Raw genomic sequence first — 24571 nt, forward strand, 5'->3', positions numbered from 1 at the left:
TAGCATGAGTAGGCAGCTTGTCTGCCTGGTCCTGGGGGCTTGGAGAAGCTGGTGCCCACATGAGCAATGAGGGAGGATTTTCAGGAGGCCTCAAAGCTGCAATCCCTTCTTCCTGGTGATTTTCTGGTCCTCCCTAGAGCAGGATGCCTTTTCGAGGTCTTAGTAAGCCCCTGGGGTTGGAGCAGTCTTTGTGGTGGAGAGGTGCTCATGCCTGCATGCATGTCCCACATGTCCTATGGGCCTGTGCGAGGGACACATCTGTATCCAGTCAGAGGCGGGCAAGGGCACTGGAGAAGTTTTCATTCTCCTTCTGGTTGTTTGTGCCTGGGTTTTTGTATTTGGGGGGAGGGGAGGTGGGGTTTGGGCCACATTTGGGTGGTGACTGGGGCTACTCCTGGCTCTGTGTGAAGGGTGGAAGGTATTTACTTCCAGCCATGCTCAGAGGAAGATACAGTGCCAAGGTTCAAATTGGGTTTGGCTTTATCTTCCTTAACCCCTATATTATTTTTTCAGTTCTTATTTATTTATTTATTTATTTATTTATTTATTTATTTATTTATTTATTTATTTATTTATTGGTGGCGGTGCTCAGGGTTATTCCTGGCTCTTTGCACAGGAATTACTCTTGGTGGATTCAGGGGACCATAAATTTGATGTTGGGGATCAAACCCAGGTTGGCTATATGCAAAGCAAAGCCCTTCCTGCTAAGCATAGCAGGTCCTCTTTAATTTTGTTTGTCTGATACTTCTTGGATATAGTGCAGAGCACAGCTGACCCCAAGACTGCTTATATCCCATTTGATCTGAGAGGGCATGGTCACACTTGCTTTTATTTTTTAATTTCAAAACCTGCAAAGAACTTGAAACCTAGAATGTGGACTTTCTTCTCTGGTATTACACAAGTTGGACCTCCTTATCATCATACCCAATATTCAGCAGAGAAAGTCCTTTCTAGATTTTCCAAGACAAACAATATTTCCCCCTCTCACCACCCTTCATGGGAGAAGACTGGACAGACAGTGCCTTTGGGCTCTCAAATGGAGGTGGGGAGGAGAAGGACCTATTTGGGGCCTGCCCCCACCCCAACTCCTCCTGGCAAGCTTAGTGCCTCTAAACATCTCGGCATCTTGGGGAGTTCTCTCTCCTAGGTGGTGGGGCGAGTTGGGGTGTGAGGCAGCTAGACAAAGGGGTCTTTGTGACTAAGCTGCCTGGCCCCACGCAAGGCCATTAATTGGGTCGCTGGTCTGAGGGGGGGGACTGCTCCCCCCTTCTGTCTCATTCCCTTCTGTCTCCCTGTGGAAGTGGGTCAGTGGCAGCAGAAAGATTAGAGAAGGGTCCTGTGGGAGCCGGTTTGCTCCTCTTCCCATCCTCCACCTGGACCAGAGGCCTTCACTGAAGCTCCTGGGACCCAAGGATTTGGGGGTAGAGGGGGGGCTCCAGGCCAGCCCAGTGCCAGGGGCTCTTGGGACAGGTACTGCATGCCCATTCTTCACCCTGAAATCCAAGGCAGCACAAACAAGAGATTAGGGAGGGGATAAAATTCATTGCCCCACTCTCTGCCAACCCCTGCAAATTCACAGAGCCTCTTTTACAGGGATAGAGTATAGGTAGAGTCTCTATAACCTCAGGCCTTCACACCCTCTCTGGGTCACAGCAGAGAACTGTCTCTTTGCTAAAACTCCTTCCACCTCTCACTGGCAGTGGTTTGGCCTTGGAACAAAGGCCTTAAAGTGGTTTCTAAGGGGGTTGAGCGGAATTGGGGGAAGGTATGTTCCGGATCGGGGACTGAGTGTGTGTCATCTGCCCTCACACAGAGTTCCGAAGCAACTGTTCTCAGCTGGGCTGCCAGCACCACTGTGTCCCCACGCTCAGTGGGCCCACCTGCTACTGCAACAACACTTTTCAGCTGCAAGCAGATGGCAAGACCTGCAAAGGTGCGTATGGGTGCCAGGTTGTAGGGGTGCTGTGCTCTGGACTGGCAAGACAGACCAGGGGAGGAGAAATGACTATGGAAGGTACATATGGAAGGAGACCTGCCAGACCAGCCTAGGGCATGGCTGGGAGCCCTTCCTTCAAACTAGTTACTTCCTCCACACCAAAAATTTTATCATTACACCCTATTTATCAGGGCCAGGTATGGAACTCAGTGGAAGAACCCTTCAAGAGGCCTTGAGTTTGTTCCCCAGCTCTACACACACATACACATACATGTACTTATAGATGACATATGAGTTTCTTGTCAAAAAAAGAGGAGCTTGACACACGGTCGATCCAGGACGGACCTGTTTGATCACCAGCGTCCCATATGGTCTCCCTAGCCAGGAGCGATTTCTGAGTGCATAGCCAGGAGTAACCCCTGAGCATCACTGGCTGTGGCCCAAAAACAGAAACAAAAAACAGAAAAATAAAAGAAAGAAAAAGGCGCTAGAGAGATAGTTCAGCATGTAAGGTGTTTACCTTGCATATAACTGACCCACGTTCAATTCCTGATAACCCCGTATGGTTTCCTGAGCCCACAAGGAGTGATCCCTGAGGCTTCCATTTAAAAAAAAAAAAAGTGAAGAAAAGATTAGAGATATTCTTTTAACAAATTCTCTTCAGTTCTGCTTCTTTCCCATATCTCATATCTCTCATAGTTTGCTCTCTCCTTTTAGGCCTTTTTATGTATTTCTAGACATGTACTCATGGAAATTCATTGAAATATTGTTTTGTTTTGTTTTGTTTTGTTTTGTTTTGTTTTGGGTTATACCTGGCAGTGCTCAGGAGTTACTCCTGGCTATCTGCTCAGAAATAGCTCCTGGCAGGCACGGGGGACCATATGGGACACCGGGATTCGAACCAACCACTTTAGGTTCCTGGATTGGCTGCTTGCAAGGCAAACACCACTGTGCTATCTCTCCGGCCTTGAAAGTATTGTTTTTATGTAATTACTTTTTTTCTTTTCTTTTTTTTCTTTATTTTGTTTTTGGGTGATATATGGTGGTGTTCAGGGCTTACTCCTAGATTTGGAGGGATAGAACCCATGTCAGCTGTGTTTAAGACAAGAAGTACCTTACCCACTTGTACTATCTCTCCATTCCCCTGTGTACTTTTAAAAAAAAAAGGGGCCGGGCGGTGGCGCTGGAGGTAAGGTGCCTGCCTTACCTGCGCTAGCCTAAGGAGACGGACCGCGGTTCGATCCCCCGGCGTCCCATATGGTCCCCCAAGCCAGGAGCGACTTCTGAGCGCATAGCCAGGAGTAACCCCTGAGCGTTACCGGGTGTGGCCCAAAAACCAAAAAAAAAAAAAAAAAAAAAAAAAAAAAAAAAAAAAAAAAAAAAATACCTGTGTGTGTATATATATATATATATATCACTTTTTCCATTCAGTATGTTTTAGAGATTTTTCTCATGTTAATATGGAGAGATTACCTCGTTCTTCTCAAACCACTGTGATGTCTGACTGTTACCACAGACTACTTGGCCATTGCCCTATTGATGAGTAAGATGTTCCCAGTTTCCCTCTTTGACAAACAATGCAGACTTTGCTGTTTTAAATCCACCCCTCTTGGGTCTTTGCACAAATGCCACCTTCTCAGAGAGCCCAGCAGGCCACTCTAGCTCAGCCTACACACCAGCATCTCCAGCCCCTTCTCTGCTCATCTCCATATAGCATTGCACAAACCTCTCCCCAACACCCCCCCACCCATGTTTTATTTTGTTTTTTCCTATTTATTCTTGTCATGAGCATTTTGTTTATTAGTGGAAGTTAAGTTTCACTGGGGAAGACATTTGAATCTCTTTCATTCACTGAGGTAGCCCTAGAGCATAGAACAACAATAGCTGACACTGAACAGGTGAACTTAACTCTCCCAGGTGAATGGAGGAGCTAAATCTCAGGAGTTAATTCTCTCTCCCTCTCGGGAAGATGCCAAGTTTGGACTTGTTGGGTGACAACACATTTCTTGTAAAGCATTCTGCCAAGTAGTCTTCCTGAGGAGCTGTAGAGAAGGACACACCCACCACTAGTAGTGCCTGACAGAACACACTCCCCCCCCCCACCCCCCGTCACCCGAAAACCCACTTCCCTACCCCTGTCACATGAAAAACCTTGTCTTTTTCCTGGCAGACTTTGATGAGTGTTCCGTGTATGGTACCTGCAGCCAGCTCTGCACCAACACAGATGGCTCCTTCCAGTGTGGTTGTGTGGAAGGCTACTTGCTACAGCCAGACAACCGCTCCTGCAAGGCCAAGAATGGTATGTGGGATCCCCAGGGCCACCTTGCGTGGCTCCTTCCCTGTGGCCTTCTCTGATGAGGTCTGGTCTAAAGAACCCTGCACTGAGGTACTGCATTCACTCTTCTCTCCTCTATCCACAGAGCCAGTCGACCGGCCCCCTGTGTTGCTAATTGCCAACTCTCAGAACATTCTGGCTACCTACCTGAGTGGAGCCCAAGTGTCTACCATCACACCGACGAGCACGCGACAGACCACAGCCATGGACTTCAGCTATGCCAATGAGACCGTTTGCTGGGTACATGTGGGAGACAGTGCAGCCCAGACACAGCTCAAGTGTGCCCGCATGCCGGGCCTGAAAGGCTTTGTGGATGAGCACACCATCAACATCTCCCTCAGCCTGCACCGTGAGTCACTCACTCTCTTCCTGGCAAGCAGGGGAGATGGGCTAGAAGGAAGGATCCTTGGACAAGGTCACCCCTGTCTGGGGCTGGAAGTGCGATGACAGGTCTCAGTGGTGGCTGAGACTGGGACTAACTAGCTTGTTTGGGGCAGAGGCTGGGAGTCCTAGCTGTGATCCTTTCCTACTTCTTTGAGCTAAGTTTCTGTTCCATTGTTGTATTCTGCCACTGGGGAGCTCCCAAACAGTGCTCAGAGCCCAGAGCCACTACTGGCAATACTGGGCTCTGCTGGGTAGGCTTCTAGGTTCAAACTCAGTCCTTGCTGCTCAGACCTGGCAGTGCTTGAGGGACAGAGCCCAGAACCTCGGCATATTCGTGAAACACTTTGTGTTATCTTCCCAGCTCCTGAGATAAGTATTTGATGGCTCTTGAATTTCTGAGGAAGGCCTCCCAGGAGAATTGAGGGCTGAGGGAGTAATGAATGAGTGGTAAATCTCTGAGTTAGGTGCTGTCCCTTCTTGGCGAAAGCAATGTGGATCAGATTAAAGGGGCTTTCCTAGGGCTGAGAGCCGGGGTGCAGAAGAAGGGCCTAGATTTTGTGGCTGAGCTCTTGTGGCTGAGTGCAGAGAGACCCAGGGCCCAGCCTGCCAACTATGCTCCATCCCTGGACTCCTCACTTCAGGTGAGGCCTGGGAATTTGGAGGCTCTTGAATGGTGATGTTTTGTGGCAGTGAGTGAAACCAGAGAAGGCTCAGCTGAGGCCATGTGAGTATTTTCAGATACTCCAGGTGCCCTCTTGGGGCTTTTGCCCCAGCTATGCTATGCTTTCTTAAAGGCAAAAGGGATGGGGACGGGGCAGGGGCCCACTGTCTGGATCATTCCAGCTCATCTCAATCGCTGTTACTAAAACAAATGACGCATCTGGCACCATCCCACCAACAGGAAGCGCACCACAGGGTTGAAGAGAGAGTTGGCCTGAGGTGGCTCCGACCCCCAGGGGGAGGTAACTGGATCTGTGACCTCCAGTAAACCAGAATTCCCAGTCTCTACTTCAGTTTCCTAATCTGCATAATGGGTTTGAGTCTAATCAGATAAAGGGAAGTGAAAGCCAGAGGTAAATAGAGGCTAGCATCCATGAAAGTGAATCTTGGCTTATCTGGATTTGTTGTTGTTGTTGTTGTTGCTACTGCTGCTGCCGCCACTGCTACCACTCATGGCCCAACTATGCTGATTGGCACCAGGGTGGTGCTTAGAGCCTCACACCTAAGCACCTGCTCTACCATGTTGAGCCCCAGCCCCTGCCCCTAGGAAGTTTCCACGTTCCTTCAGGAGCTCCTGTATGATGTTCTCACAGAAGACAGAGAACCTAGCGGGACACTTAGGCTTCATCCTGGGGGGGTCAGAAAACCCCTTTTCATGATGCCTTTTCCCACGGTCTGCCAAAACCTGACCCACCAAGGCATCCGAGAATGTCCTTGTTATATTGTTGGAGGCCAAGCTTCCCTGTGATGAGATGTGGGTCCTCCTATGGTGAGCCTTTAGAGCTGAGTTCATGGGGACTAGAGGGCAACTTAGGGAATCCCAGAGCACACAGGCTGGGTGGGGCCCGAGACCCCAGAAGACAACCCCTTCTTGTCCAAGCTCCGCCCAGCGAGCCTGTTTGGGCAAACAACTCTGCCAGTTCCTTTCCTGGCCTGACCTTGGGGCCAGAGTCTGGGTTGCATTGATGGGAACCTTCTCAGCTTTTGCTCTGGCCTGGCCCTCTCTTGCCTTCCTCCCCTGGAGAAGCAGGAAATAACCTCAGGCGGGTACCCCTCCCTTGGCAAACAGAGCCTTGACTCCCTGTCTGCCCCTCTGAGGCAGAGTCCAGGAGGCTGGAAGAGATCAAGGTTCTGGGGAGAACTGCTAGTGGGGTGAATGAGTGGGTTCTCTTGCCTCAGCCTCTGTCCCTTCCTCCCTGCCCCCGGCCCACGCCGCCGGAATGTCTGGCTGTCACCCTGAAGATGGTTGTTTTGCTCTCATCCCACAAACTAATTATGGGCCCTGAACTGGGGCTGTCGGAAGTTTCTCTCCCCTGCCACCCTGCCCTCCTCCCCAGTTCAACCACTTTTCAGGAGAGGCTGTATGACCTGCCCTGGGATGTGGGGCGTCTGTCCCAGGCACTCACCTGGGCAGTGGGTAGATGTCCTGTAATTAACTCCCCAAAGAGGATGGAGAAGAAGAAAGGCTTTAGCTTTCTCTTGCTTTCTCTCTGCCCACCTCCCACTCCCTACCCCCCAGCCCAGGGTGCTATCTTGGCTCTGGCTGTGTCCACTCAGGCTGAGCCCTCTAAGGAGGAGAAAGGCTGACAATTAGAGGTGCTGGAACCCAGAGGCCTAGAGGCTGAGAAAGGCCTGAACACCAGAGAAGCTGCCTGCTGGTGCAGGAAAGGGAATCTGTCCCAGAGAAAACTCTGGAAATAGAATCATAATAGAAGGAAGGAGGCCCGGAAGTGAGACTTTCACACGGACCACCAGCCTGCTCTGAGTTCTGAGAGCCCTCAGCAGCGGCAGGGTAGCCTACAACTGTGCCTAGGACTACTGTAGAGGAAGATCTGTGGTGACAGCACTCAGGTTCCTCCTTTCTGGTCTCCAGCCTGGCTCCACCGTCTGCTCCCCTCCAGGGTGGGGAGATCAGAAACATCTCTGTCTGCTCTGAGAATTGGGTACAGGTGGGCTTTCCTCCTGGAAACCAGCTGCTGGTGGACTCTTCTCCCATTTCCCATGTCTTTTATTGGCTGGGACTGGGGGTGAGTCTTGGGGACCCCATTGGTCTCCACTGCTCCTTCCTGTGATATAATCCTGGGACCCTTTCCCTCTGCCACTGTCCTAATAGGGAGGTCTAAGAAGACTCTAATTCCAGTGTCTCTAACCTTCTGCCTTTTGCAAAGTGGGGGATGCCTTGCTTTTATTTAATACTAATTAAGAAAATCCTATAACATATCAATCTATAGTTATTTCTTTTGGGGAGCCAAACCCTGTGGCGCTCAGGGGTTACTCCTGGTTCTGCACTCAGAAATCGCTCCTGTCAGGCTCAAGGGACTGTATGGGCTGCCAGGGATCCCAGGTCTATCCCAGATTGGCCACATGCAAGGCAAATTCCCTATCGCTGTGTTATCACTCCGGCCAAATCTATGGTTATTTCTATGGTTATTCATTATGTTGTCCCTAAAAAGTGAGCCATTTTAAAGACATTTTAGGCAAATAAGAGTGTGAACTGCCCATCATACAGTGAGCAGTTTGAAAGTAACACCAAAAGATTCTGTAACCAAGACCCAGAAGAGCCAGTAGACCTGGTGTGGTTGGTTCCAGGACCCTGTGGAGCAGCCCCTGTTTAGGGCCGGGGCACAGTTATTCCCACCTCCCCAGGTTGAGCTCCCCTGACCAACCATTGTTTTGTCCTGAGTCTGTATAAAGAATGAGGGTCTCTGCAGGCTGAGCCCCTGGAAGATGGATAGGGTCCTGGGAGGTGTCAGGACCTCAGGGAGGTATATGGAGCATCAGGAGTTGTGTGGGACTGAGGTCCCAAGGCTGCAGAAGAAATAAGGTTTGCTGAAGATCTTCAGTTTTCAGTTGTTTTGCTTGTGCATCCATGCTCATCCATGAGTACAGAGGGATCTGTGGAGTCGGTCCTTAGGTTTCTTTCTCACTGTTGTTTGGGGAGAAGGGGATGGAGGGAGGCAGAGAAAGCTTCTTAAGTCTGCAGGCAACAAGGTTGCGAAATGAGTCCCCAAATCCAGCTGGCCTGCTTCACTTTTCCTCAGTAAGAGAGTGTGTGTGTGTGTGTGTGTGTGTGTGTCTGTGTGTGTATGTGTGTGTGTGTGTCTGTGTGTGTGTCTGTGTTTCAATCACAACAGGAAACAGGGTAGTGATTCAACTAGAGGGGAAAGCAGTGAGGGGGGGCAACAAGTAGCCCTTTGGAGTCTGGGATGGACCCGCTGAGGAAAGCCGCCTTCCCACAGAATGGGGCACCCCAACTGTCCTCAGTCCCCTTTGCACCCCCCATGCCTCCAGAGCGCTTCCAGGCTTTCCCACCCCCATTCTTTGACCTTGGGGCCCTGCATCCTGGTGCTTTTACTTCCTATTCCCAGTGGAATTTCTTGATCGTCTCCCAGCCCTCTCCCCACTCTTCCCACTGGCCAGGGCTAACCCTGCCTGTGTCTCCTCTCAGGCATAGCTCCAGCCCTGTCCTCTCCTCCCCCGCTGTCTCCTTGAAGTCGTCTTCCCCACCCTGCTCACAACACTCTCCCCCCCACCCCTTCGCTGTTTTCAAGCCAAGGGAAGTAACTTAAGCAAGAGAGATGCGTTTTAGAGTACAGCAGGAATTTCTCAATAGTTCTGAATCAGAACTGCAGATTCTGGGTGGCTCAGCCCTAGGACCAAAGACCCAATGTCCCCTTGATAGAGCTGGATGGAACAGGGGTAGGGAACAGGAAGGTAGCAGGAGTCACAGGCTGGCAGTGTGAGCAGGGCAGGAAGGGAGCTCAGGAATCGGGTAGAGGGGATGCATATGGCTGAGCTCCGAAGACCTGCTGGTGGGGCAAGAAGAGTAGAAGCCAGGCAGGCAGGCAGGCAGGCAGGCAGGACCAGCAAGAAACCAGAACATGAGGCTCTGCTGCTTTAGGCTGGCCAAGCAATCTCCTCCCTGTCTGTGGAGGTCCCTGGGGCATCACCCTTGTCTCCTTCCAGCTTTCAGGGTGAGCTCCTTGAGTGCCTTTGACAAGCCGTGAGGATTCCCAGCCAGGAACGTTCCCACCATCGTGGGGCACCCCAAGACCGGAGAGGAAAGAAGGGGAGGGTAAAGCCACGTGCCTGCTCTTAGGATAATGGCAAGAGGACTCCATGTCGACAAATATTTGTGAAATGAATCAGTGCATGAGTGCCAGGCACTGGGGACAAAGATGAAAGACAGCGCCCTGCCCTGTCAGTGTCTGGAGTCAGGTAAACAGACTGTCATAAAGAGAACTGCTGGGGCTCAAAGGGCTGGAGCAAATGCTTTGCATGCAAAAGCTCCCAGGTTAGAACTCCTTCATGTTTCCCCAAAAGCAGGCCCTGAGCACCCAGCCAGGAGTAGCTTCTCACCACCCCAACACAATGGCCTAAAAAAATATACTAGGGGGCCCTAGCAATAGTAAAGCAGGTAGGGCATTTATTTGCCTTGCATATGGCTGACCAGGCTTCAATTTTCAGCATCTCATATGATCCTCCAGCTCTTCCAGGAGTAATTCCTGAGCATAGAGTCAGTGATAACCCCTGAGCAATGCCAAGTGTGGCTCAAAACAACAACAAAAAATTCTACCCGGACTTGGAATTGGCTAACAGAGGACTCCTTAGGGGGCCTGAACTGAGTTTTTTTTTTCTTTTTTTTTCTTGTTTTTGTTTTTGGTGGTGCTCGGGGTTTACTCCTGGCTTCCCTCAGGAATATTATTTATGGTGTCAATGATCGAACCATGGCCCACCACATTCAAAGCAAAGGCCCTGTCTGCTGTACTTTCTCTCCGGTCCCTGAACTCCCCCAGCAAAAAATAAACAGAATCAGAATTGAAAACAGGCAGTCAGTGGCTGGAGCCCTGTGGGTAGAGCCCTGTGTCGGGGGAAACAAAACAGTGTGTTCCCAGGGTGAGGGAGAAAGGAGAGCTCACTTCATCACCCAGAGCCCGCACATGAGGTGCTACAGTTGCGGTGTGCAGGGCTTGTCAGAGATCAGAGATTTCCTCTTGGCAGAGAGGCCTCTTCCTACCTCTTATTTCATGGAGCGAGACTGGGATCCTCTCCTTAAAGCCAAGGCTTCCTGGAGATCAGGTGGAGCCTTGCTACCTGTAAAGGTCCCCAGAGTGTAGTGTGGGTGGTAGGGAAATGAAGGAAAATTTGGAGAATTGTGGGGAAAGCTGCACGCCAGGCTCTGGGTGAGAGTGCAGGGAGGACCCATGTCTATTTTGGTGCCTGGAACTGAAAGTACTTTGCGACATCACTGGCAGACCAAAACTTTCTGTCTCATCCCCTCTGGCCTCCTAGTCGCTTCTCTTCTTAACCTCTAAAAGGTTAGCTGGAATCCCAACTTTTCAGCCCCCTGAGCCCTCCCACAACGCAACAACACTACCCTTAGTTTTTTAAATTCATTCATTCATTCATTCATTTTTGGTTTGGGGGCCACACCCAGCAGTGTTCAGGGGTTACTCCTGGCTCTGTGCTCAGAAATCGTTCTTGACAGGCTCAGGGGACCATATAGGATGCCAGGGATCGAACCCAGGTCCATCCTGGGTTGGCCACGTGCAACGCAAACTCCCTACCACTGTGCTATTGCTTCAACCCCAGCCCTTGGGTTTTTTTAAGGTTCTCCTTTTCTCAGGATTGGAGTCTTTAACCAACCAGACCTCTCTAGAGAGTGTTGAGGTGGGTCAGCTCCAGGAAAGTTGGACTGCAAAGGCTGCAAGAATGACTCAAAGGTTCTGATCCTCTGGGCCAAAGCCTGGACTCTTGCCTCCCCCCCATTCCAGGGACAGACTGAGTGACCGAGGCCCTGCCTCTGGGGTAGCCAGGGAGACAAGGTGCATTTTCTTCCCTTCCCTCATGGGCCAGCTTTTTCCCTTGGAGGCGAAGCATGTGGTATGTGTGTGCATCTGATTATATACATACATACACACATGTGTGTGAATGTACATGATGTGTGTGCGCAAGTGTGTGTGTGTGTGTGTGTGTGTGTCTGTGTGTTGCAGTGGGCAGAGGAATCTGGACTTTAGGAGAGAGGAAAATAATGTGGTGGAGGGGGGTTGGATAACAAAGGATTTTTGCTTGCAACTAATCGTCTCCAGCTGCAAAAATACCAAAGGGGAGGCCAGGCCTGGTTGGGGACTCCAATTCTTGCCAACTCCTCACCGGCCTGCTGAGTGGGGCCCTGCCTGGCCTTTGGGAGGTGGAAGGGGCGACCAGCCAAGGGTAAATATCTGAGAGGAGGGACAATCCCACTGCCTGCCTTCTCTCAGAGCAGGAGGGAAGCCACATCCTAAAAGTTGGGGATGGGTAGGTAGGGGAATGGTCATGGAACTTTACCTGGAACTGGGGTGGTGGGCATCAGTGGTCTTCAGGATTCCCCCCCCCCCAACAACGCTCTTGTAAATGGAAAGTAGGGGGGGCAGGGGCAGGGTGTTGCCAGACCTGGAGCTAAGCAGTGACTCAGGGAAGCCTCAGGAAATGGAGGGAAGCTAGTGCTGGCAAAGTTCATCCACATGCCTTGGCCTCCAGATTCCACTGTGCCCACCTGGACAGCACGCAGATTCCTGTTGGCCTTCAGCTGCCCTGCTGGCTGCCTGTACCATGGCAGGTTCCTTTCTTTGGAGTTGGATTTCCTCTGGCGGTGGCCCGGGGCAGGCCTTGAATCTACTTCTCTGTGATGAGGGCTGGGAGTCCTGATGGCCCCTCCTACTCCTACTTCGTGTATTCCCTGAACTGCTCTGCCCCCCCCCCCAACTGGATCCGGATGAGACAGGACACAGGACGGATGCCCAGCGGAGGGAGTAACTGGGTTTGGGGGTACATCAGCACTTATAGGGGGAACTTACTCCCCGTGACCTTTCTCTAGTCATCCTGACAGGGATGCTGAAGAGGAAACTAGTTTGATGAAAGCCTTGAGTTGCACTCCCTTTCCCCAGCCACCCCCCCCCCCAGCCTAAATCCTGTGACTGTGAGTCAGTGTCGGGGCCTAGCCAAGTTCTTCAGGAGCCACGTTCCTGTTCCCTTTGGTCTGTACCCCCCCCCCCCCTTGCTATTAGGAAATATCCTCAAATCCCTGTGGGGAGGTGGAAGATTAAGGAATCGTTGAACAGAATGGCCAGATTTTATACCTGTAGCTGTATGGCTGCCAGAATAATCTCAACCACTGGAATGTGGGCAGTGAGGGGGAAAGTTGCAGCTTGCTGAAAGGTGTCCAGGGAGCTTTGTACCTGTGGGGGATTGGGGAGGGCTCTACACAAGGCAGGAGGTACCCAAGAGACTCTGACTTAGAAATGCCTGGTCTGCAGAGTCATCACCTCTGGGGTGGTTGATGGGGTCGTGTGTGGCTAGAAACCTCTGGGTCCTGGAAGGAGGCCCAGAGGAAACCACCAGGGGGTCCCTGTCCCCAGATGTCCTGTCCCCTAGCCCTCTGCTATCCTTATTCCCTATTTTCTCACTAGAGACCTCTGGCCTTTTCAGTTTCTCCAGATCTAAGAGCATAGACTGAGGGTGGACACCCTATCTCCCTCTTCTTTCTCTATTCATCTTCTTAAACCTCTTCCTGAGCCTTGCCTCAGTTTATCTTCAGTGTCCTCGAATGGGGCCCCTCCCATGCAGTCTTTTCTCCAGCTTGATCCAATTTCTTGCACCTTTTTCCATCTCTATGGGTCACATCTTTTGAAGTCCTTTTCTTTGATTCTTTCCTTTATTGTGGGATTGGTTAATAGTACCCTGCTCACTTCCCTTCTTGCTCCTTTTCGTTGTTGGACACACCCAGCAGATCTGCCATGTGCAGTGGAAACACTCTGTCCATATACTATCACACTACAGTCCAAGCGAGCATGAAATCACTCTGCATACTGTTACCTCATGAAACTGATTAAAGTTCAGTCCAAAGGGAAAGTGTAGATTATACACACATACTGAAATAAGCCAACGGACTTATCCTCACCATCTTTTGATACCCCAAGAAGATCAAAGGAGATCTTAGAGTTGGGGAAACCATTCAGGTGAACCAGCCAGTCCATGATCCCCCAGTGTCTGCCATGTGCCCACCTGAGGTCAGCATGGGGAGCAGGGTCATGCAGCACGATAGATACTCAGGGGTCACTCTTGGGAGAGACAATAGAGAATAGCAGGCACTATGAGCCAGTGACAGAAGCTCCCCAAGGAGGCCTAGAGGTGAGGGAAGGCACCCCGAGGAGGTGGACTTCCAGCCACATGTTCTCCATGGATGCTTATCTGAGGGAGATGCTCTTTCCTCCACACTCATAGCTCTTTCCTTCACACTCTGCAGACGTGGAGCAGATGGCCATCGACTGGCTGACAGGCAACTTCTACTTTGTGGATGATATTGACGATAGGATCTTTGTCTGCAACCGAAATGGGGACACATGTGTCACTTTGCTAGACCGGGAGCTCTACAACCCAAAGGGCATTGCACTGGACCCTGCCATGGGGTGAGTGTGGCAGGCAGGGCTTCTGGTCCTGGAAGGGGGGTAGGCAACATGAGGTTCCCAGAGAAGAGAGAGTGTGCTTGGAGTCCAGACTCACTTAACATAACCTCTGCCCACAGGAAAGTGTTTTTCACTGACTACGGGCAGATCCCCAAGGTGGAACGCTGCGACATGGATGGGCAGAATCGGACTAAATTGGTTGACAGCAAGATTGTTTTCCCTCACGGCATCACACTGGACCTGGTCAGCCGCCTTGTCTACTGGGCAGATGCTTATCTGGACTACATCGAGGTGGTAGACTACGAGGGCAAGGGCCGGCAAACCATCATTCAAGGCATCCTGGTGAGGGAAGCGCCACCACGTACCACTAACTAGTCCTCCCAGTGAGGGGGAAGACAATACAGGGTACAGTCACTCCTGTAGGGAGGGTGAGCATGAGAGCCTATGGCTCCAGAGATATCTCTTATTAATCTTTACCATGTGACTCTTACCTTGATTCCTGATGTTTAATAAGCAGGGTTAGTGAAAACAATTTAAATGCAATGGACCAGGGAGGTAGTATGTGGGGGTAAGGTTTGCCTGGCATATGGCCAACCTGGTTTGATTCCAGCAGAGCTGGGAATGACCCATACACAGAACCAGAAATAGTCCCTCAGCACCACCAGGTATGGACCATTCCCTTCAAATTAACATACCTTAAAAAATATTTAAAAAAAAGGGGGGGGGGGCAGAGAGATAGCATAGCGGCGTTTGCCTTGCAAGCAGCCGATCCAGGACCAAAGGTGGTTGGTTTGAATCCCGGTGTCCCATATGGTCCCCCGAGTCTGCCAGGAGCTATTTCTGAGCAGACAGCCAGGAGTAACCCCTGAGCAATGCCGGGTATGGCCCAAAAATCAAAAATAAATAAATAAAAATAAAAATAAATAGGGGCTGGAGTGGGTGGTGCTATAGGTAAGTACTAGCCTAGATCAGACAACAGTTCGATTCCCCGGCATCCCATATGGTCCCCCTAAGCCAGGAGTAAACCCTGAGCATCAACGGATGTGTCCCCCAAACAAAAAAAAATATATAAAAAAATATGATTGCTTTGGACCAGAAAGTAGCAGAGCAGGTAGAGCACTTGCCCTGTATGCAACCAGTCCAAGTTCAATCCTAGTATCTCATTTGTCCCTCAGGCTCTGCCATAAGTTACTCCTGAGCACAGAGACAAGAGTAAGTCCTGAGCACCTTCGGTGTGGCCCCATAACAAAATTGAAAAGAATGGTTCAAAGAGGTTAAGTGACTCGCCTGAGCTTAAACAACTGAATGTAGTTCTAGGACCTAGTCTGGAAGCCAGAGATGGAGCCTTCATTCTCAGAGATCTCCAGGTGTTAGATCTGAGAACCCTCAGTTGTGAGCAAATGAGTAACCTGGATACGTTGGATAAATTATGTTTGGAGATTGGAGGTGATACAGGCTTACTGGGGCTCGATATATCCATTTAGCTTTCCCATTCTAGAGTCAATTTAAGAATGTTCTGTTTGCTTTTGTTTTTGTTTTCTAAGATCGAACATCTGTATGGCCTGACAGTATTTGAGAACTATCTGTATGCCACCAACTCAGACAATGCCAATGCTCAGCAAAAGACAAGTGTGATCCGTGTGAACCGCTTCAACAGCACAGACTACCAGGTGGTCACTCGTGTGGACAAGGGTGGTGCCCTCCACATCTATCACCAGAGAAGGCAGCCCCGAGGTAAGCACATAGCCCTCCACAGCCCCTCTTGGAAAAAACCCTGTTTTCTAGCCTCCTGCCTTCTTCTCCTAGCCACCACCCACCCAACTAAGACCAGGAATTCTTCAACATTTTCCACTTGCCCTCTAGTACAGCTCTCCCTTGGGCCTCACCTTTCATTTCTGTGTTGCTGTTGGCCTCAACTCATTTGACCTGCTTGGGCCTGAGTATGCAACATGGAGAAGCACTGCCAGGAACACCTCAGATTCACTATCATTTGATTATGGATTGTTTTCTGGTGATTGTATGTTCAGAAGCTTTTGTTGCCCAAGATTTTGCAACTGCCTACATTCCATGATAGGTTCTCATTCCACAGTTTGAGAAGCTAGGCTCTAGAGTGTGGGAGAGATACTAGAGGGGTTAAGGTGCTTGCCTTGCTGAACCCCCAGTTTCAATTCCTGGTACCCTATATATCACATATGGCCCCCCCAAGTTCTCCCAGAGACCACTTCTCAGCACAAAGCCAGGAATAGCTACTGAGCTCCATAGTGTATGACCCAAACACAGACACACAGACCAGACAGACAGACAGACAGACAGACACACACACACACACAGAGCTAGGCTATAAGCCCTCAAATCTCTTTTGTTTCCTTCTCTTCAGTTCCTCAGTATCCAGGATCCTATTCTGCTTGGGATAAGAACAGACCCACCAAGTCTGTTGTTGGGCCATAGTAGTAGCACCTGACTGTGGGGCAGAGGTGTGACTCTCTCCTCTGCTCACAGAGGTGCCCACTAAGAAGGAAAGTTAGATTGTAATAGGGCAGGGAACCCTAGGAAAATGGAGGGAGTGAAGTTATGCTCAGGATGTTTTCCCCTGGATTGAGTGCCCCAGGGGGGTCCTTACCACCTCCCCTCTCACCTCCAGTGCGGAGCCATGCTTGTGAGAATGACCAGTATGGAAAGCCAGGCGGCTGCTCTGACATCTGCCTGTTGGCCAACAGCCACAAGGCGCGGACCTGCCGCTGCCGCTCTGGCTTCAGCCTGGGTAGTGATGGGAAATCGTGCAAAAGTGAGTAATGGGGAAGGGTGCACATGCCTTCTGGGAAGGGGTGTGGGGCAACTCTGTCTCTCTCTGGCTGCCTCTGTCTGTGATGCGAGGTGATGGAACTTCCCCCATGCCTGAGTGAGGGGTAGGGAAAGAATTCTGAGCTCACATCAGAACCTTTCTCCCATTGCCTATTCAGAGAAAACAGTCTCCAGACTGGCCCAACCCTTCATTCATCCAGTGGTGTCTGGGGGACGCATTCTGTTCTGGCACTGCCTTTGGCTTCAGACTTCTTGTCTGGGCAGGAAGATGGACATTTGAGTGGTGGGAAACGCTAGGAAGGACATAGAGTGGAGAGACAAATTAATGATGACAGGAGGGCTCAGGTTCTATGGAACGGTAAGGGAAGGCGTCCCTGCTGAGAACTTTGAGTGGAACTCTGTGATGGGAGGAAAGGAATCATGTGACCTCCTAGAAGCTGTTCTTTTGGCAGCGATTACCCACAATGCACAGACTCTTAGGCCAGTGCCAAAGGCTGGGAGCTGAGGGCGGGGACAAGCTAAATTTTATTCTGGGCTGAGAAACTCCTGGTGGCTTACTTGTGGGGTGTAGAGTGCTGAGAATCAAACTCAGACTCATATGGAAATCACTGAGCCACCTTCCCAGGCTCTCTTGGTGACTTTTGAATTAAGTGATGTGATTTTATTCACATTTGTACTATGACTTGGGCTATTAGTGGAGGATCAACAGAGAGAAGTGGCAGGCAGTTATTTCTGAGCTGTATGGGAAGAACTAAGATGGTTCAGACCAGGATGGTTAAGTGGTGAGAAGAGTGAGAAGATTCTAACATAGTGCTTCCTTTGGGGCCATGATTTTGACTACTGACTAGTGGGTACTAAACGTGCTACTTGCTATTCCTGCCCCATTGCACATTCCTAGTGGGTAAAAATAAAAGTCTTAATTGTGTCCCTGAACCTTATATGTTGCTCTTATCTGGCCCCGAGACTTAGAGCTCTCCCTCCTATGGTCACATTCCCTGACCCAGTCGAGCTGGAGCATCCGGGCCCTGGGGTCATGTAGAGACTGGGTGGTGGTGGTGTCTGTATGTTAGCATGTGTATATGTATTCTAACTTTGTACCCTTATTTGTGCCCGCCCTAGAACCAGAACATGAGCTATTCCTTGTATACGGCAAAGGCCGGCCAGGCATCATCCGGGGCATGGACATGGGAGCCAAGGTCCCAGATGAACACATGATCCCCATCGAGAACCTCATGAACCCCCGGGCTCTGGACTTCCATGCTGAGACCGGCTTCATCTATTTTGCTGACACTACCAGCTACCTCATTGGTCGCCAGAAGATTGATGGCACTGAGAGGGAGACCATCCTGAAGGACGGTGAGGGCCTCCTCATGGGGAGCATACAGACAGGATTCCTCAGGGTCCCCCACTCCCGCCGCCTCATGGAGTACGAGTGGGGCCTTGGCTCCTCTTACTCGGTGTCCTCTCAGCAGGGCGCATCCCCTGCTGACTTGCTGGCTGGGCTGGTTGGCATGGAGATGATGGGATAGACAGAGTGACCTCTGTATGACCTCCTTCTTGGCTGAGCCAAAAAGAGCAGGAGGATGGATGGGTTAGGCAGTGTGGGCAGTTCTTGCCAGCCCTGGGGAAAACTCAGGGTCTCTCTGCCATTGGCTCCAAGCCCTGGAGCCACACACAGCACACAGCCTGGGAGGGACCCGAGCAAGGCCTTGAATCGGAACAACCAGCACACGTGTGCTCACAGGGCCTCTGCAGCCAGCACTTTAGCTGCCAAAGCTGCAGCAACTGGTTTGGTTCGGGGCCTGAGAGATAGTAGTATAAGGGATAAGGCACTTGCCTTGCAAACTACTGACCTCTCCCCCAACCCTGTGTGACCCTCAACACTATGCATGGTTCCCGAAGCCTGGCTAGGAGTAACCCCTGAGCCAGGAATAGCCCTTGAATTGCTGGGTGTTACCTCCTCCTGCCATTTAATCAGGATGGTGAACTGAATCCAGTTTTCCCCTCAAAACTGTATGTTGAGATCTGCACATCCAGCTGTGTGCTGGTTCCCCAGCTCCTCAGTGAGGCTCCCTTCCCTGCCAGGTGTTAGCAATTCCCTAGCCTACACCTGTTTCCCCAGAGAAGGCTCCCCCACCCCACCATCCGGCTCTCGCTCTGTCTTGCTCCTCACCCCTCATCCCCATTCAGAGAACCTCTGCAGTCAGCAATCATAAGACTTTGGGGAAATCAAAAGTAACTCCTCATCAGGAAAAGATTGGGGTTCCCTATACCAGGGGAACTGCTATTTAAAGGACACTTGAAATGAAGTGAAAAATCACTTCCTAATTTATTCATTTTGTCAATTCAGGATTTTCAGGCCTGGGACATGGCGTCACACTTGTGCCCAGAGCACATGGCCTCAGACACCCTCCCTCCCCCTGTCCCCAACTCAGGCACAGACATGACCCTGCTCTCCCCACATCTGCCACGCAGGCTTCCTGGCTGTCATGTGCAGCTTGGAGGGACTCTGGGCCTCAACACAGATGGGGGAACACAAATGAGCTCCCCAGTTTCTTCCTCCCAGCTCCCTTCCCATCCCACCCATCATGCTGGGTGCAGGACCTTCTTCCTCTCCCAGCCATCCAAATGGGCTCTGAGATAGACACATTGTGCTCCCCTCCAGCCTCTGCCTTATGACCCCTTCCTGTTCCACAGGTATCCACAATGTGGAGGGTGTGGCCGTGGACTGGATGGGAGATAATTTGTACTGGACAGATGATGGCCCCAAGAAGACTATCAGTGTGGCCAGACTGGAGAAAGCCGCACAGACCCGCAAGACCTTGATTGAGGGCAAAATGACACATCCTCGGGCCATTGTGGTTGACCCCCTCAATGGGTAGGTCCCAGTGAATGGCCACCTCCTGCAAGAGACTTGCCCACTTCTGTTTCTCATGTTCACCCCACCTGCTGCCCAATCACCGTGCTTCATCTCCTTCATGGCTTTAACCTAACCTTCTCTTCTGTGCAACATCTTGGTTGTTTTTTTCTTATCTGACCCCTGGGTGGGTTATGAGCTCTGTAAGGGTCCCCAAGTGTCAGAATGATAGCTGGCTTACCTTTACTGGGTAGAAGAAGGAATGAATGAAATGTGTGATGTGAGTGTAAGGAGGGTGGGGAGACCCCTGTGAGGGTCTCTCCTGGATCCTGTGTTGGCTCCCAGAGGAGGCTGTGGATGGCAGGGGTAACCTTATGTCACTGACCAGTCACCGCCCACAGGTGGATGTACTGGACAGACTGGGAGGAGGACCCAAAGGACAGTCGACGAGGGCGGCTAGAGAGGGCCTGGATGGACGGCTCACACCGAGATGTCTTTGTGACCTCCAAGACAGTGCTTTGGCCCAACGGACTAAGTCTGGACATCCCAGCTGGACGCCTCTACTGGGTGGATGCCTTCTATGACAGAATTGAGACCATAATGCTCAACGGAACAGACCGGAAGGTGGGAGGCATGCTCTTGTGTGGGGGTGGCCACTGTGCATGGCTAGACTCGGGCTTGTGTACCTGTCACCAATGGTTATGTCCCATTTGTGTTAATAACATCTGTGTTCTGTGTTGTGTTGTTGGAAAATCACCTCACTGTATTTTGTCCACGAGTATATCTGAGTATACTAGTGTGCACACAGCACATGCTGGTAAGCACCTGCCTATTTTTCTCTGTATACTGCAGAATAGCTCAAGATGTGAGCTTCCCGTGTTGTGTGCTTTGCGCTTCTCATATTGTGTGCATGTCTAGGAATGTGAACCAAGCTGTTTCTGGTATGACCCTGACTCTCTATGATCTTCTTCCCTGTTCTCACCCCACACTTTGAATATCTGCACTAAGCACCTTGTCCATGTTCCCCCCTGAGCCCTTTACTCAGGTACTTCCTCTGCCTGGCATACTGCTCCCGGGACACCTTGTCTGGATGTTGTCTCTGGACCCCTTTTCCCTTCTTTTTGACTTTTGCCTTTCTAGTTTTATGGGCCTCACAGTGGCGCTCAGGAGGATGGGGGGTGGCATAGGGAGGATGGAGGGTGACATAGGGCTGCTACCAAAGGAACTTGGGAGAACATGCAGTGCTTGAGGCCCTCAATGTGCTCAGGAATGCTCTAGGCCTTTGTGCTCTCTGCCCCACCTGTGTGTTCCTCTGGAGACAACAGGTAGCTCAAGGGCAATGGCCATGTCATTTCCATTTCTTAGTCCTGACAATTCTGGGCCCTCAGTTGGTTCTAGCAATTTCTTCAACAAAGAAATGAAGTGGTTTGGTTTCTGACTACATAGGTGTGTGTGTGTGTGTGTGTGTGTGTGTGTGTGTGTGTGTGTGTGTGTGTGTGTCTGTGTGTGTGTGTGTGTGTCTGTGTCTGTGTCTGTGTCATGTCACATGTACTTATACATGTTGAAAGCCCAGTCAAGGACAAGTGGACAGTCAGCATCCTGTTGGATTTAGAGTCTGGCCTCTCACTGTGTAATGCTCTCATCTTTAGGGGCTCCCAGGCTAATGGGGAAACAGAGTACTACATACTTTGAGTATACTCTGAGCATACGAAACAGATACCCTGGGCCCTCCCTCAGGCACCCACGTGTTTCCCAGCTCCTTAGTGGCCTCTGCTCCATCCCTAGATCGTATATGAGGGGCCTGAGCTGAACCACGCCTTTGGTCTCTGTCACCATGGCAATTACCTCTTCTGGACCGAGTACCGGAGTGGCAGTGTCTACCGCTTAGAGCGGGGCGTAGACGGTGCACCCCCAACTGTGACTCTTCTGCGCAGCGAGCGGCCCCCCATCTTTGAGATTCGCATGTATGATGCCCAGCAGCAGCAAGGTACCTCTGGGGTTGGGACTAATATTTGGGCTGGGACTGGGCTGGAGATGGAAGTATTTAGATGGGGGTGAGGCTTCTGGGACAGGGGGAGTAAAGGTGCTCCCCAGGGATCTTAGGCCCTGACTCTGAAGCATTTGACAAGAGAGGCCTCTCAAACCAGTTGGACCCTTCTGGTTCATGTCTCCCTTCTCTCCCATGTTTGCCTCTTCCTCATCATATGTCTCTTTTTCTGTCTCCTCATCCCTGTCCTCCATTCCCCTTCCCTGATCCCCCCTGGGTGCTCTTTTGCAGTGGGGACCAACAAATGTCGGGTGAACAATGGCGGCTGCAGCAGCCTATGTTTGGCTACCCCTGGGAGCCGCCAGTGTGCCTGCGCTGAGGACCAGGTGTTGGATGCAGATGGAGTCACTTGTTTAGGTATGAGGGGCCCACTGGGTTGAGGGCCAGGGAGCATGGCAAGGGTCTCTGAGAGGAAGGGGGCCAAGAGAGCCATGTGGGGATGAGGGATGGTCAGAGAGTTCTGGGAATCTTGAAGATTAGGAGAAACTGAACATTGAAAAGGCATGGAATGAGGAAAATTTTTTACTGTTGATGCTAATTAGGGGGTGGGGACACCTGGTGGTATTTGTGAGCCACGGGATACCATTACAGGAATCAATACAGGGCTTCATACAGGCAAAGCAAGGGAAAATATTCTTTTGTTTGGTTGTTTGTTTGTTTGGGAGTGGTTTGGGTCATACCCGGAGGTGCTCATGGGTTACTCTTGGCTCTGCGCTCAGAAATCGCTTCTGACAGGCTCAGGGGACCATATAGGATGTCGGGAATCAAACCAGACTGCTGGGGTTTGACATGTGCAAGGCAAATGCCCTACCACTGTGCTATCACTCCGGCCCAGGAAAATATTCCTAAGTTCTTTGACATCCCACCATTTTTATTACATCCCCACTCTATTGAAAATGAGAGGCTGGAGTGATAGTACAGTGGGTAGGGTGTTTACCTTGCATGTGGCCATATCTATATCTATCTATCTATCTATCTATCTGTCTGTCTGTCTGTCTGTCTGTCTGTCTGTCTGTCTGTCTGTCTGTCTATCTCTCTATCTATCTAATGAGGTTGAGGAAGTTGCTCAATAGTAGAATGATTGTCATACTTGTGTGAGATCCTACTTCAGTTCCTGGCATCTCCATCCCCCCCCCCCTTACACACACACACACACACACACACACACACACACGAACTCACAATTATCTGGGCTGGAGAGACACATCTACCAGCTGGAGCATATGCTTTAGATGCAGGAGTCCAACTAAATGCCTGGCAGCACATGGTCTCCTGAATATTCACTATTGGGAGAGACCCTTAGCAGGGCTGGGCATGACTCCTGGGCAAAACAGATTAGAGCAGAGGGGTCTGCACTCCTTGGAAGCTGTTCACCCTCAGGCTGTGTTGAGGGCTGCATGGTTACACCACTCTCATTTGTTCTTCAAAATCACACTAGGAAAATAAAATCAGGGTATTCTTTCAAGACAGTAAAAGAGGGCTGGGGCAACAGCCCAGTAATAGGATGTTTGCCTTGCATGCAGACCTGAGTTCGATCCTCAGCATTCCATATGGTCCCCCGAGCCTGTCAGGAGTGATTTCTAAGCACAGAGCCATGAGTAACCCCTGTGTGTCGCTGGTGTGGCCCAAAAACAAACAAACAAAAAAAGATAGTAAAAGAAGCAAAGATGGGGCTGAAACAATAGTACAGTGAGTAAGGTTCTTGCCTTGCACAGCGCCAACCAGGACTCAACCTCTGGCATCCCATATATGCCCTGACCTGTCGGCCACCAGGAATGATCCTTGAGTGCAGAGGCAGGAGTACATTATGAACATGGCCAGGTGTGCCCCCATCAAACAAAAATAAAAAAAAAATTTTAAAGAAGCAAAGGACAGGGCCCGGAGAGATAGCACAGGGGCGTTTGCCTTGCAAGCAGCCGATCCAGGACCAAAGGTGGTTGGTTCGAATCCCGGTGTCCCATATGGTCCCCCGTGCCTGCCAGGAGCTATTTCTGAGCAGACAGCCAGGAGTAACCCCTGAGCACCGCCGGTGTGGCCCAAAAACAAAAACAAAAACAAAAACAAAAAAAAAAAAGAAGAAGCAAAGGACAGGGACTCAGTACATGTTTTGATGTAGGCCTGACTTTCCCCTCATATATCTGTGGTGCCTACAGCGAACCCATCCTACGTACCCCCACCCCAGTGCCAGCCAGGCGAGTTTGCCTGTGCCAACAGCCGCTGCATCCAAGAACGCTGGAAGTGTGATGGAGACAATGACTGCCTGGACAACAGCGACGAGGCTCCTGCGCTTTGCCGTGAGTCGCTTGTCTTCCCGTTGGTGCAGGCCTGTAGGGTGCCCCCCAATGGCCCCCACAGCGCTGACTCCTGACCTGTTCTCTGCCCAGATCAGCACACTTGCCCCTCTGACCGCTTCAAGTGTGAGAACAACCGGTGCATCCCCAACCGCTGGCTCTGTGACGGGGACAATGACTGTGGGAACAGCGAGGATGAGTCCAACACCACTTGTTCCGGTGTGTGGCCATGGGGACACCTCTCAGTCAGGAGAGCAGAGGAGTTAGGGGTTTTGTTTGGAAGGTGGAAGGGCCTGGGGAAAGGAAGGAGTCAGAGGAAAAGAATTGGGATAGGGTAGGAGAAAAATGGGTGTCGGGGTCTAGCCCATGAGTCCTCACACCATCCCTCCCCCCAGCTCGTACCTGCCCACCCAACCAGTTCTCCTGCGCCAGTGGCCGCTGCATCCCCATCTCCTGGACATGTGACCTGGACGACGACTGTGGGGACCGCTCCGATGAGTCAGCTTCATGCGGTGAGAGAGATGGTGGTGGGTCAGGTAGCCAAGAGGGCCCGAGCAATGGAGCATGACAGGGCACTGCAGAGACCCCCCCCTACTTTCTACCTAGGTGGTCTTAAGAAAGTCCCTTTGTGCATGTGCGGGGTGTATGTATGTCTGTGTGGGTGGGTGGGTGCTGCTTTTGCAGGGTAGGGGTATGGACAGCATGGATCTGGGGGCTCAGTGATCTCACTGGAGAATGGCTCTCAGTTCAGGGTC

At 51.0% G+C, this 24571-nt stretch overlaps 1 protein-coding gene across 1 annotated transcript in view; it reads left to right on the forward strand.

Annotated features, from left to right (window-relative positions):
- LRP1 (LDL receptor related protein 1) overlaps positions 1-24571 on the forward strand; it is an 88110-nt gene that overhangs the window by 15164 nt on the left and 48375 nt on the right. Inside the window, exons 4-18 of the mRNA XM_049783052.1 lie at positions 1814-1933; positions 4107-4235; positions 4357-4620; positions 13660-13822; positions 13939-14161; positions 15364-15553; positions 16461-16604; positions 17741-17977; positions 19319-19499; positions 19880-20102; positions 21264-21465; positions 21757-21882; positions 23679-23819; positions 23910-24035; positions 24212-24328. Of these exons, the coding sequence (XP_049639009.1) occupies positions 1814-1933; positions 4107-4235; positions 4357-4620; positions 13660-13822; positions 13939-14161; positions 15364-15553; positions 16461-16604; positions 17741-17977; positions 19319-19499; positions 19880-20102; positions 21264-21465; positions 21757-21882; positions 23679-23819; positions 23910-24035; positions 24212-24328 (2586 nt within the window). The remainder of the gene's footprint in view (positions 1-1813; positions 1934-4106; positions 4236-4356; positions 4621-13659; positions 13823-13938; positions 14162-15363; positions 15554-16460; positions 16605-17740; positions 17978-19318; positions 19500-19879; positions 20103-21263; positions 21466-21756; positions 21883-23678; positions 23820-23909; positions 24036-24211; positions 24329-24571) is intronic.

This window comes from Suncus etruscus, chromosome 11 (assembly GCF_024139225.1).
Source record: "Suncus etruscus isolate mSunEtr1 chromosome 11, mSunEtr1.pri.cur, whole genome shotgun sequence".
In the NCBI taxonomy this organism is placed as follows: Eukaryota; Metazoa; Chordata; class Mammalia; order Eulipotyphla; family Soricidae; genus Suncus; species Suncus etruscus.